Source organism: Rattus norvegicus, chromosome 9 (genome assembly GCF_021556685.1).
Source record: "Rattus norvegicus strain SHRSP/BbbUtx chromosome 9, alternate assembly SHRSP_T2T, whole genome shotgun sequence".
Lineage (NCBI taxonomy): Eukaryota > Metazoa > Chordata > Mammalia > Rodentia > Muridae > Rattus > Rattus norvegicus.
The window spans coordinates 89,599,307-89,613,041 of NC_141542.1; the positions used below are offsets into that span (position 1 = coordinate 89,599,307).

Consider the following 13,735-nt stretch of genomic DNA (forward strand, 5'->3'; position numbering starts at 1 on the left):
ACACAGGCTGGGAATCAGGAGAAGATCCAAATGTGCCCCACTAAAGAGCCACATCTGTAGTTCATGAGAAAGGCTGCCAGAAGCAGGCCAAAGCAGGCGTTCTGGGTTGTAGTAGTAAAATATGGATTTCTCAGAACGAGGAAGATCTTCAGGGCCCTAAAAAAAACTACTTCAAAGAGGTAATGCAAAAACTTTGAAAGAAAGGGAAGGGGGAATAAAAGTAAAGAAAATAGATTTATATGCCTATATAAGTCTACATGGAGCCTTGTAGGTAAGTACAAACCCCTTCGTTTTCTCCGCCTATCCTCCTCCTCCACAGAGGCTGCCGGGCCAGCTTTGAGTCTAGTGGAATCAAGGGCCAAAGCCACATGCTTCTGAATACTTGTCACCCTGGAAAATCAAGTCTTTCCAGTGTTGGGGGTGGGGCATACTGATTTCTTAAAAAAAAAAAAAATTCCAACAAGAGTAAAATTTGTACACATTCTGAGTTCACTCTTCTGCTCAGGGGGAAAAACCTATCTGCAATCACTTGGTTTCCTTTGTTTTCAGAGGGATGGAATGCATTTTCGTCTTTATAAATTTGGGGAAGAAACCACCCTGCACTTGGGTAAGAGGAGAGGAGGGTGAGGGGTCTAGCCATCCACACTGCTGGCCGGAGGAAGCAACAGACCCCAGAGAGGCACTGACACACCTTGTTCCTTTTCTCCCCACGATTAAACTGGGTGTCACTGAATGCCACATTTTTGAGTGTCCCAACCTTTCTCTGACCCCAGGCTAGAGTTGAAAGCAAAGGGCAGATCCAGCCCTGGTTGTGAAGCCCTGTCTGCCTTGCCGTTTCTCTCTTCTCTCTGTAATCCCATCTGTCCTTCCTTCTCCTCTACTCCAATGCTTTCTTTCCATTCCTCGCTCCTTCTTGCCCCTTCTCTTCTTCCCTTCTCTGTCCGTTCAACTTGCTTCAAATAGGAATACGTTTCCGGGGTCGGGATGGGGAGTGTCTCCTTAGCCCTTGCTAGAGATTCCGAGGTCCTCAGTTTCCTCAAATATATATGTATATATATTTCCCCTAAATGAGATGAAATGAGTGACGTCCTGGGGTGGAGGGAGGCGCTGGCTGGAGTTGGGGCTGGGGGGTAGGAAAGGGGGAGGAAGGGAGGGGACGCGTCACTCAACGTTACTGCTGTCGAAGGCGTGGCACTGAAAGTCCCCATCGACGTACTCCATGCCCGGCAGCTTCATCCCGTACTTGTCCACACACCAGCAGATGCCACGTTTGCGGCCACGAGAAGGCTTGCACTGGGAAAGAGGCAAGGGACAGTGAGACAGCTGTACCCTGAGGCTCTCTTCTTGTTTGACTTCTCCCCCCACCCCCACCACCGTGCTTGAGGGTGACAAGGGGTACACCTTTAGCCAACTCTTGGGGTTTGCTGACTCCATTTCATGGGAGGACCCAAAGAAAACTGTTCAGGCATCCTGCCCTGGGGTAGGTCCCGCAACATCCCTTTCGTTATTCACTTTGGGATTACGAATAATCTCCCGTTTTCCAGGGATCCTCAGGATAAGACCTTGGCCATCAAAATAGGAAAGGCCACTCCGTGGCTCTACCATGTGCCAGATGCAGTTTCACATGGATCATGTGGCGGGAATTGCTCGAAGAGCCTTTACAAGATAACCACGTATTTCTCCCCACCAGTGTAGCTGAGACCGCTAGTCCCCATTTTACACGAGAAACTAAAGGCACAGGAGCTTTAAGTAATTGGGCCAAGGGTTGGTTACACAGATAGAAATGGCAGGGTCAAGATACACCCCAGGGGCCATAGCTTGTAACTGTTAACTGAGATTAGGGGTTCCTTATATATACCGTCAGAGTCAACCAATTAGAGCAGTTGGACTCTACTCCAGACCTGCCAATCAGAAAGCCTAGAGGTAAAGCCTGGTACAGGGGCACGTACCTGCTTTCTCTTGTAGAATCCTTTGCGGTCACAGTTGGGCAGGTACACGGCACGGGGCACCATGCGTGGGCTGGCTTTGAACTCCTGGAGGGAAGCTTCCATGTGTCTGCGGCAGGGGCCCTGTGAACACAGGAGGGATGAGAGGCATGGCCCGGGTGGAAATCACTAGGCGGTGGCCTCTGATGGTTCATGTGTGGCATCCAAAGGGACCCGGGAGAAAATCTATCACATTCATCTACTTAGGATGCACATGGTTAGGTAGAGAGCCCTGGGTCACTCGCCCTTAGATTTTCTACCCTTCCAAGCAATGAAGACACACAGGTTCCATTCTCTAGATCTCCTCTGGGGACTGGCCATCGCTCTAGGGGTCACATACCTGGTGCGTGCTTATAGTTATACTAGGCACCTTCTTTGAAGGAGAACTACCTGTTTCCACTAACTTGGATCAGCCCTCAGCCCACATAAATAAACTCAAGGTCTCAAAAGCATCCTTCCAAATTCTCAGCTGAGACGCCATGAGCGATAGGTTCTTTGATAGGTCTAGCTTATGCATCCTCTATAGCCACAATGCTCAGACGTAGGGGGAAATCAGATTGGGATGGTGGCCAGGGCCGGGAGACGAGAAGCCCCGAGACTCACTTGGTCAGATTCCTGTCTCATCTCAGGTGCAGGGATGACTCGGGGGTGGGCAGTGTTCTCCGCACCCCCCACAAACTTAGACTGGGTCAGCTTCTTTCTGCGGTCCTTCTTCACAGCCTCGGCCTTCAGCTCGGAAATGCGAGTGTGCTTGGGCCGGAAGACCTTCGGGGAGTAGGTCTCCTCAGCCATCTCGGAGGTGGTGGGTTCCTCATGCTCCCGAGAGTCTCTCTCTGTGGGGAGAAGGAGGCCGAGAATCAGCTTCTGAAGCCAGAGAGCAGTAGTTAGAGACAGGAACTGGGAGGATTGGGATCAGAGGAGTCACGGGATGCTAAGAGAGATCCAATGAGGTCTAAGAAAGCAAGAGGGAGGCGGGGATAATCTTGACCACGCCTCACTAGTGCGCAAGGGAAGGCAGGCTAGAGAAGGAGGCAGCAGGAGGCTCAAAGCAGGTGAAGGTTATGTAAAACAGCTTGCGGGCAAGTGGTGGGCTCCGGAGATGAAGTGGCTAGAGACAGAAGGGTTGAGCTGTCAGAACCTGGAGAGCTGGGCCAAGGGAAGAAATCAGGGCACAGTCCAGACATAGGCAAGAATAGCCAAGTGTGTCTGTCCTCTTAAAAAGGTCTTTTTACTTTCAGAACAGCTGGGCCGAGGGGTGAGAGATGTTTGGTACTGGGTATCCAGGGAAAGGAGCAGCAGAGGGTGAGAACCATGGTGAGGGCTGGGAGATAGAGAGGCAGAAATGTGGGCCCTGCAGAGGAACAAAACAGATGGAAGAGAGGGGCCTCATCCTTCCGTATTAGCTCCCAACTGGCTCTGTGCTGTGCTCTGGACCCTAGGAGGCTCCGAGTTACTCAGCTCTGAGAGGGGCCGACAGCTGGCTGGGGCCAGACCAGTTATATATAGGAGCAACTTGGTGACAGTCTATACTTAACTGACTTATGACTTAAAAAAAAAAGAAGTAGGACTTTGTTCATGTGTCTGTTAACGCCACCTGCCTAACCAGTCTCAGTACACATTTCCAGTAAGTTCTTTCTCATAGATGCCCACCTGTTTCCTCTCAGCCCCTGACCATACAACCTCCATAGATGACGAGTGGGGAGACCTTAGATTGCTATCTCCATGCAGTGTGCTTCAGGTGACCCACATCAAGACCAGATATAGGGGCAGAAAGGGTTGGAGGACCAGACCCCATCACCTTTCCTGTTCAAATACTCAAAAGAGGGGGCTTTGGGATACCCAAAATTAATTGAGCAGGGTAAAGGAAAATCCCTCAGATACCCAGATATGGTGGCAGTTGAGTATCTCAGATGTGAGAGATAAAAGGAGAGAATTCAAAGAAGTTGAGATGAGGGGGAATTTGTGAGGAAAGAGAAGACTTTGTGGAATGTCTTCAAGCTCCCAGCCCAAATAAAGGTCTGGTGTGAGTGAGCGGAGGCATCTGGAGATTAGGCCTAACCTGGTTACAAGAGCCAACGGCATCAAACACCCAAGCATTTGTTCCTCTGGGACTTGTGAAGCTTACTGAACCAGGCGTTGCTTCCCACTAGGAGGAAGCCTCTAGGGCTGATTTCATCGATCCCGATGGGCTTGGGTGTATATCCACAGGAGAGGAAGAGAGACAAGTACTGGAAAGGAAGAGGAGGGGCCAGGAGTACGTGTCAGTGTTGGGGCTAGCTCTCCCTGCGTCAAACCTCTTGGCTGTGGACTTGGAGGATGCCTGACTAATTCTGTGTGGATAGAACAGTGGAATCTGATTTTTTTCCTTAAGGGATTTTTGCAAACTCTGGGCCTCACTAAGCAAAGTCTAGGCTCCCGAGGTACCCGCCTCCCCTAATTTGTAGGCTTCTTGCTTGTGAAGGACAGGTTTAAAGCTTCCCAATTCTTGGTGTTGTTCACCTCCGTGAAAGCTAGAAACCCATTACTTGGGCAGAGGGAGAGTCAAGTATCAGAGATACTAATCAGGGTCTTGTGGTCATCTGGAGGCTTCAGAGAGACAGTGGGACCTTGGAGGTGAGCCAGAGCAGAGTCAGGACGATTAAGGAGATGGAAAGCAGGCCTCAAAACAGAATTCCAGTTAACTTTGCTCAGCTGCCTTGTGGCCGAATCATAAACAGGACTTCAGTTTTTGGAAGGTTTGGCTTTTGGATAAAACAAGAGGCCACAAGTCCCCTGGCTACCCCTGAGTCATTTCCCCAAAAGAAAGTAAACGGCAGCTGCTGACAGGATTGAGGTGGGGTACTGGGGAACACTCCAGGACCGGAACACCGGAAACCTGCTTGTTTTAGAAACAGGCAGGGCTATACCTCCAGGCGGCCAGTAGGTGGCGCAGGAGACCAAAGGCACTCAACTTGTGCAACGTTAAAATCTGGCACTTGGATGTCTTCCCCTTCCTACTAGTTTAAGAATCACATCAATCCTTCCCCCGTTTTTGTGTGCTTCCAGCGTGCATTAAGAAGGTAGGGGTGGGGCAAGAAGGAGCTGTTCAGGAGTGGAGGACTGTGGGGGCAAGCCTTAGTTGTTGTGTGTGGCAGAGTTGCTTTGTCATCATGTGACTGGAAAGAAGAAAAACGCATCCCAATACCCTCCTCCCTCTAGATGAGCCTGGAAAGGAATCTGCAGAAGATAAGAAGTGTGGGGTGTTTTTGGTCAAGGACTTTCACTGCAGCAATAAAAACCCTAAGACAGGGGTGCTATATTCTGGTATTTACTCTGGTGTAAGTTCTGAGTCTACCCTGGCTCTAGCTTTGTAATGTGCCTACTCTGTCACAGGAGTCAACACTAGTCACCCTCCCTTCCCATCACTCCAGGACCATGGGGTACATCAGCCTCTCCCTGGGAGCATGCACAGCTTTATGGTTGCAAAGACTCCCTAGTTTTGCAGACGGCATCACAACATCATGCACATACCCAAGCTCAGCCTCTCTAAGTCCACAGTCTGGAGGCTGATGCTTTCCTGCAGACGTCTGACTCTTTACCAACACATGGAGACACATGTTCTTAGGATGCCTTCCCATTCAACCTTGCTTCCTAGTCCTTCCAACAGATGAATCCGGAAAGGACCTGTTGCTACCCGAACTACCACCTTCCAGCCTGGGCTTTTTGTCATTCTAGTACCATGAATAACTTGGTCCTTCCATTCTATTGGACTCTTGCTTGACTTGACCTCACAAACAGAAGTCTGGGGGAGTGTTAGCTGTGATGACTTCTCTTCCAGAAGAAAACCAGCTGTGCTTGGAGATCATGGCCCCTAGGCCACCTACAATCTGAGAAGTTGAGTCGAGAAGTGTTTCTGTAATCTAAATGGGGCAACTTACAGTTTAATGGATGCTGGGGGAGGCCATGTCAGCCATGCTCCTGCCCCAGAGCATGATCACCTTGCTATAGGAAGGCACTGGGAGGTGAAGAGCCAAGCAGTGCCTGAAGAAGGTGCCCCTGGTGTGTGAGGCTTCTGTTTGGCTGAGGCTGTGCCGTCCATGAGCCAAAGTGACTATTTAAATGAACAAATACAAAAAAAAAAAAAAAAGCCAACCCAGAGGTCATAATTTCCAGTTCTCCACAGATGCACTGTGCTGGACAGTGCAGATATAGAACACTTTCATCACCACAGTAAGTTCTACTAGATAGCCCTGGCCCAGGACACCGATCAGGACAAAAATAGCCAGGCTAAATGCTCTGCCCGTCCCTTGTCTGGTCTTGTTTCCCAGCCAACAGGCAGCCTTCTGCTCCTTGCTGCAGTACTAGGCTTGGGGGAAAGTCAGAACTGGCTGCTCAATGAACCCCCAAAGTGTAAGTCGCGCTCCCCAAGTCTCATGGCTTCCCAGCTGCAGATGGATGCTAATTAGCTCAGTTGTACCTTGTGGGCTCATTTGCATCTATAGAGAGGGAGGAGGAGTTTCCCCTGGCCTTCTTGCTGGCCCACAGCAGCATCTGCCTGGCCCCAAGCCCACTCCTGAAGATCCCTGAAGACACCATTTTCTTTTCCACTGTAGTCAGCAGTGGAGGGAGTGTCCAGGGATTTTAACAACCAGGAGGAGGAGCTGACTTTTCAAGATGAAAACAAATGTGGACAACTGCAACCTAAGGTGGGGGGAGGGCCAGAAGGGCTCATTTAACTTCACAAAGCTTAACTTTAAATTTTGAAATAAGCTTAAAAGATAATTTGCTCACTGGAATGTTTTAAGTATGTTTGGCACAGCATTCCATAAACTTTATGACACATATACATATATATCATATATGTATATATGTTATGTATACAGTGACTAAATTGAGATTTTCTGTAAAGGTAGAAAGATGCCATGGATTTAAAAGACAGCGGGTGAAAGAAAGTGGATGATTCAGTATCATTCTTTGGGTACATGTTGAGATGATCATATTTTCTGGTTAACATACACTACTAAGTTCATTTCCTCCGCTTCTTCTTAACCTTTAGAAATGTTGGCTGCTAGAAAAAGAAAAGTATAAAAGTTGTGGTCTCTGGAAAATTAAACATTATGTTTGTGACGTGTATTATATTTCGGTTGGATGAGCTAGTCTAAAGATTCCTGAAGGAGACACACCTTTCGTGGGGAGCAGAGAGATGTTAGAGCTCTGATGTATAGAGAGTTTAGAGGGCAAATAACTGGAGCCCATGTAAGTTCACAGACGGGCAGGGATATTGTATGAGGCCCTGTTCTGAGTACAGTTTCACTGAAGGCCTTCCTTCGGTTTTGGAAGGGACAGGCCATTGATCTGACTAACAGTTTAGGTTGAGGGCTAAAGTGTAGGAAAACCTGTTTGGTTGAGCCTAAAGGCTCAGCTGGTAGGCCCTTCTGGGAAGATAGGCTTGCATTATTTGCTTGCTTCCTCAGCCTCTGGGGCGGGTTAGGATGAGTCTGGGCATAACCTCTGATTAACCTGAACTATAACGTCTCAGCCAAAGGCAGGCCTGCTGAAAAGCCTAGGATTTCCCCGTATGCTCACAAGCCAGTGGCTCTTGAGATTTTCTCATGAGACTTTATGGCAGATGGTCTCTCCTCTTTCTTTCTGATGTAGAAAGAACAGTTACTTCTGTCAATCTATTCTATCCCAGGTCTCATCATCCAGTTTGCCAACCCCGGGGAAGACCTGTGCCATGGAGACAGGTTACCGTGGGCAGTAGACCACTGACTGAAATGCTATGTTCTCCAGAGAGACAGGAAGCAGGGCAACCACAGGGCTGCAAGGGCCTGCCTGCCGCATTAGGAGAACTCCTTGTGTTTAGGAAATGAGGTTTGGCCCATAGACATGGAGACTGTGCTGAAAGCCATCCCTTCAAACCCTCCTTGCTCCCTTTCTCTGACCAAACCACTGGCCTGAGCCAGCTCTCTGTAAGAGTATGTAGAAAAGGAAGAGAAGAAGGCAGGAGAACAAGAGGGTACTGGGGGTCCTACTTTTGGGACACTTCACTACTCTGGTTCAATAGAGCACCCCTAAGTGGAGGGTTTTCTCTTCAATTTCAGTACACCTACCACTGGAGGGTAGCATTAGTCAATGTTGGCCTGGAGTCTGGGTTGCAAGGTTAGACCAGGCCTAGGCAAGAGCCCTAGTGACTACTGAAAAAGCCAGAGATGGCAGAACTAGCAGGGCAGAGTGCCTCAACCCCTAGGGGAAGCCAAGTTCAAGTCCCGACCACCACAGATCTTGTCCTGGGCAAGAGGCTTCCTGTTACAGGTCCCAGTGTCTTTATCTGTCAAGTGGGACCCTTGACCATGATGGTAACCATGGATTCCTTCCAGCTTTAAGGATCTTTGAACACTCTAGAGACAATTCCTGGAGAGATGCTAGGTCACAGCTAAGACACGTGACTAGGCAGGGACGTCCACTTCTCCAGACAAACAAATGTCTGGTTACTCATCTGGATTTATGTTTATAAGAAATACATATGTGGAATCATAATAGAAATCATGGCTGGGGGAGGGAAGCGGGCATAAGCACCAGATTCCTTGGCTATTTGCTTGTTTTTGCAGACATGTGACTAGTCTCACTGTCTTGAATAGCCTACCCAGCTTGGAATTTAAGGATAGCCTTTGAGAATTGCTATTTTCGCCTAACTGGCAAAAGTGCAAATTTACAAGGAACAAAACCCCTCCCACTTGCCCGCTGTGGCTCCCGGTAACCACTCCCCTCCCCTCTCTGCTATGGGATGTCTCTTGTTCATACTTGATTATGTACAGAGTCCCTCCACCTTCTGAATGTGGTGGCTTGGAGGGTATAATCTCTTCTTTAAATTTTAATTTTTCTCCACATTAAATACCTTAAGGTTTTACAGGCATTGGCTGCTCAAAGTAAAACTTTTTTTTTTTTTTTTTTTTGTAAATCTTCCCTTTTGTTCCTCCTCCATGAATTAAGAGCAGGGCCGGGTTGGCAGGGAATTGCTTCCGGATCCTCGGTTCTAACCAGCTCAGTGACTCTGACTGGAGGGTCACTCTGCCTGTGCAGCTGCAGGTGGCCGCTTGCTTAAAGCGCGAGGGCAAAGGCAGAGCTGCTCAGATTTAAAACTCCGCCCTCAGGGGCTGCCTCAGAGTTGGGGCGTGGACATGAGGGAGGGGAGGGGAGGGGAGGATAGTGGAGGCAGAAAAAAAAGAAGAGACTTGGAAAGAAAAGCAGCTTCACTGGGCCAGCTGTGCTGCCGCCTCTAAGCCTTGCTGACGCAGCAGAAAAGTTGGGGGCAAAGGCAAGAAACGTCTAGTTAAAGCACCACCCCTGTCGCCCAGCTCCGGTTTTGGTTGGCTTCAGCATAGCCCTCACTCACAGGCTTGCTTCAAAGGGAGGGCGTGAGGTGGGAAAGTCATCTGGCTCCTTCAATTTTTCATAATCTTGTTCAATCCAGACATGAATTTGGCCAAAAAGTCTTACTCTGGATTAAGTTCAGCGTGGCATTTGGATCGGGCTTGGAGCCGAAGCCAGCCTGAAGGAGGCCAAAGCCATCAAAGAAGCAAAGGCTGAATTAATTTTCATTTACATAATGTCCCCCCTTCCCTTGCTTCTCCAGTAGCACATTTTATGTTGATTTTTGCCTTGTTTCTCAATGACAGGATCGACACTCACAACCCTCTGCTCCCCACATCTCAGATTTCAGGTCTCCACTAGCCCGGGAGTTACTCCCCAGAGCCTCCAGGAGGCTCCCACCTCTGAAACCACAGGCCATTTTCTAGAGAATGCCCTCAACAAATTTTAGGCCTTTTTTGACTCACTGAGGCTCACCTTTCTTTATTGTTCTTGGCCCTAGAAACCCTTGTCTCCCTAGTCCCCTTAGCCTCACACACACTGCCCTCCGTTTCTATATCTATCGCTGGCCCCTGCACTGGCCAAAAGAAAATGCAGAGCCAGGCGCACTCCAAGCCCAGGACGACATCTAGGCGACTCCCTCTCCAGTTGCCAAGCAACGCACCCAGCAAAACCCTAGCCTGCCTGCTTACACCCCCCTCTCCCGAAGCTTTGGCGGCCAGCCACCTCTCCTTCGCTCCTCACTTCTCAATCTTGAAACTCACTGTACTGGGGGGTGTTATATAATGCAATAATATGAATATATGCTATATATTTGGGGTTGCATACTAAATGCACAGTATATGTATATTATAGCTTCCATTCACGGGGGAGAAAAGGATTTTCCAAGCTCACAATATTCAGATTTCAATGGTGGGGGAGGGGGCCTGGGAACAAGAATTTCTCCTAAAGGAGACCACCTCCTCTCTTCGTTATCCATTTTCCTTTCCGTAAGAATGACGTCACCGTTAGCTTTTTTTGGGGGCGGGGGATTTAACTAATGGCTCTCGGGTTGAAGGATCTTCTCCGAGAGCCGGCTCCCATTCGGGAGGAAGGTATTAACCTTTGCCACTGTGGACAGCAGCCAGGGCGCAATTGCATGCCACTGGGCACCTGCCTGAGGCGGGCTGGGGTGGGACTGAGGGCAAGGAGAGGGGGTTGCTTCGGGTTGAAGAGGCTGCAGAGAATTCTAAAGCAATCTGGAGAGGGACAAAAAATCGTGCGTACGTGTGTGCATGTATGTGCACGCGCGTGTGTGCACTGGGTCCGCTTGGGAAGTTGGATGCTGCCTCTTTGCTGGCCCAGCATTTGCGCGCGCGCGCGCGTGCGTGCGTGTGCATTAAGCGCACACCTTCTATCCCAGATACTCCCTATCTATCGCTTGGCTGGGCAAATAAAAGTGGGCCGGGATACTGAGGAGTCATAACTTGCATAATTCGGCTGTGATTAGATTGCTAGCCACCCCTTTTGTCTCCAAGCCATGTAGCTATATAATGGATTCCTACGGTTTCGGTAGGCAGAAATGTAATAGAAATAAGCGCGAAAATTGATCTTTAGGGGCTTCCGCAGTTTGTACTCCTCCATCCCCCTCATGGGTGACAGCTCAAATCTACAGTTTCCGAGGAGAGAGGCTGAGCTCACGCAAGCTCTGCTGCCTACTAATGGGCACTCACGCACCCTCCCACGAGGTGAAATCCATAGGTCTTTAGTTTGCGTTCAAAAAAAATTACAACCCTACCTCACGTTGGAGTAATGGAGGACGACAGGTGGTGAGAAGGGCTTTATCTTTGTAAGGAACCAAATAAAACATGTAGCCAAGTCTAAAGACCTCTAGGAGAGAGTCAATAGCTTTTAATCTCTCCTAGCCCAGATTTTGTGCATTGTTGGTTAAGCTTAAATAAATATATAATATATAATATAATAAAAATATGTAATAAGGTAACTCCCCAAAGAACCCTAGCTCGAGGCAAAACTGTTCTGATTGAACAAGAAGCTCTGTCAATCATTTAAACCACACTCCAGGCACAGAGAATTTGGAGGCGGGGCAAGAGGGGGCAGGGCAAGCGGAGGGGTGGTTCCCAGAGCGTAGTCTTCTTGTCTCCACCCCTTGAATTTTGCATTCTGTGTTTCCAGGGCCTCTTACGCACTTAGCCACACTCACTTTTAGTCTGGTTTAAGTGATTGGTGGAGGGTGAGGGTGCTAGGGTGGGGTGGAGTGGGGAAAAAGGGAGGAGAGATGGAGAGGGCCAGCATCCAGTGGGAACTTGAGGCTGTCTTCATCCCACATCCCTCTTCACCTCTCAAACCTATGTCCATCTTTTATCCTAAGTAAAATCTGAATTCAGGAGGGGAAAAAAAGCATTAAATTCAGGGACGAATATTCGGCACAGAACACCAAACTCTTTCAGCCCATACCCCACGCGCTACCCCAGCACTCCTGAAGTATTCTTTCTCTTCCTGGGAGGAAAAAAAAGAGACATTTTACAGTCTAACGTGTTTTATCATCGATCATAGTCAATCATATTAATTCAAAAGCAGCAAGTGTACATGGGGGTGAGCTCTCAATACCGTCACCCAAAAGACATTAGTTGTCAAAGATGTGGGGTGTGTGTGTGAGTGTACGCGCGCGCGCGCGCGCGCGCGCGCCCCTGAGCAAGTAGGAATGGAGGGAGAGGTAAATCTGGAGGCACTGAGATGGGGGTTGGGGTGAGGCTTGGAGGGAATCAAGGTAGAATTAGCTCTGAAGATGGATAACGCATCTCTAGATTCCAATTAGAATGACCTTTAACACAAAAGAATCTTTAAAGTTTAGGGAGAAAAGTATGGGGGCGGGGTGGAGAAGGGAGTTGATAATTTAACCTGTTCTTTTTCAGAGTGGATTCTAGGGATTTGGACTTTGAGACTCAGAAGGAGCTCGGAGTCAGGATTGCCACGAGTTAGGAGTGGGGGAGGGTCAGGCTGGGGTGGAGATTGAAAGGAGATGGAGTGTAAACTGGTACAGGCCGAGTTAGGCAGCAGCTTAGGATAGCAGGCTCTGCCAGGGATTCAAGTCTGAGGTGCAAGGACCCACCCCATCTACTCCCAGGAGCTACCAGGGTCTAAGCCACTGGCGTGCGCAAAGCGCTCGAGTTCCCAATCTATCCCGGGTCCCCACCCATCCAAGGTGCCTCCCTCCCCAGCTCGCGTGTGGTGCAACTGGAATCCCGGTAGCGCTCACCTATCTTGGTTTGCTCGCCGTAGCTCTTTTCGTTGAGGCAAACCCCGCGGCCGTGCAGCAGGGCGTGCAGCGGCTTCTCCTCATCCTGCCGGGGGAGACAGCGCAAACCCTGGGCGCAGCGCTCAGTGTAGACGCCACACGACTGTCCCTCCGCCAGGGCGCAAGTCATGCAGCAGCCACAGCCGGGCTCTTTGACCAGCTCACAGCCCAGAGGGCTGGGGGGACACATGGACAGAGCTTTCTCGTCGCAGGGTTCACAATGCACGAAAGAGCCCAGGCCTTGAGCCGGCACGGCACAGGCGGCCAGCAGCAGGAGGACCACGCTGATCACCATTTTTTCCGAGTCTGGCTTTACCTCGGGGCGGGGCAGGAGAGCGAGAGTGTGTGGAGAAAGGGGCCAAGAGGGAGCCTGGAGATTTTTTTTTTTTAAAAAAATATCTCTTGCAGGTAAAGCAGGTGCTGTCCTCCAAACACTTGCAAAATATGAGGCAAGGAGGATTCAGGTGCCTGCACGCAAGTCCCAATTGCAAGGATTAAAGACTTGCAACAGGTTGGGGGTGAAAAAAAAAGAGGCGCGCCAGGTGCACGCAGTGAGTGGAGACCCAGGCGGGATCCGGTCAGAATTGGAGGGGTGATGAAGAGAAACACAGAATCGCTCACCCCAAAGCTACAGAAATAATGATCTTGGAGGCCTTGAAACGGGGAGAGGTGAAGGAAAAAAAATGGATTTGGCTTAATTTTTTTTTTTTTGCCTTTGCTTAAAACCTAAAACGCACCCCCACTTCTCTCAGCTGCCAGCTGCGCCGCTGCGCAGAACAGGTAAGAGGCGTCGGCGGCGCCAAGAAGATCGGGAAAATGTTGAAATCAAGGGAGAGGAAAAAAGAAAAAGGCAAAAACTCAGACCTCACCAAACCTGGACCCCAACACCTCTTTTCTCCTGCTCTGCCACCACCTCTTCGAAACCCGCAGGAAGTCCGGAGAAGGGTGCAGACCGAGGAGGGGGATAACAAAAAGGAACAAAAAAGGGGGGAAAAAAAGCCCAAACAGCTTTGCAGCTCTTTCCTAGCTCTTTTAAAACCCCCGGCAGAAGTTTCCAAAGAGACTGCGGGCTCTGGTCGAGCAGGCGCTTTTAAATAGACGGCCC

At 49.5% G+C, this 13,735-nt stretch overlaps 1 protein-coding gene across 1 annotated transcript; it reads right to left on the reverse strand.

Moving 5' to 3' along the window:
• Window positions 1–898: 898 nt before the first annotated feature.
• Window positions 899–13,473, reverse strand: Igfbp5 (insulin-like growth factor binding protein 5). Its single transcript, NM_012817.2, is given in 4 exon segments — window positions 899–1,293; window positions 1,950–2,069; window positions 2,589–2,818; window positions 12,592–13,473. Coding segments are annotated over 4 exon segments (816 nt in total). The 5' UTR covers window positions 12,926–13,473; the 3' UTR covers window positions 899–1,161.
• Window positions 13,474–13,735: the final 262 nt, after the last annotated feature.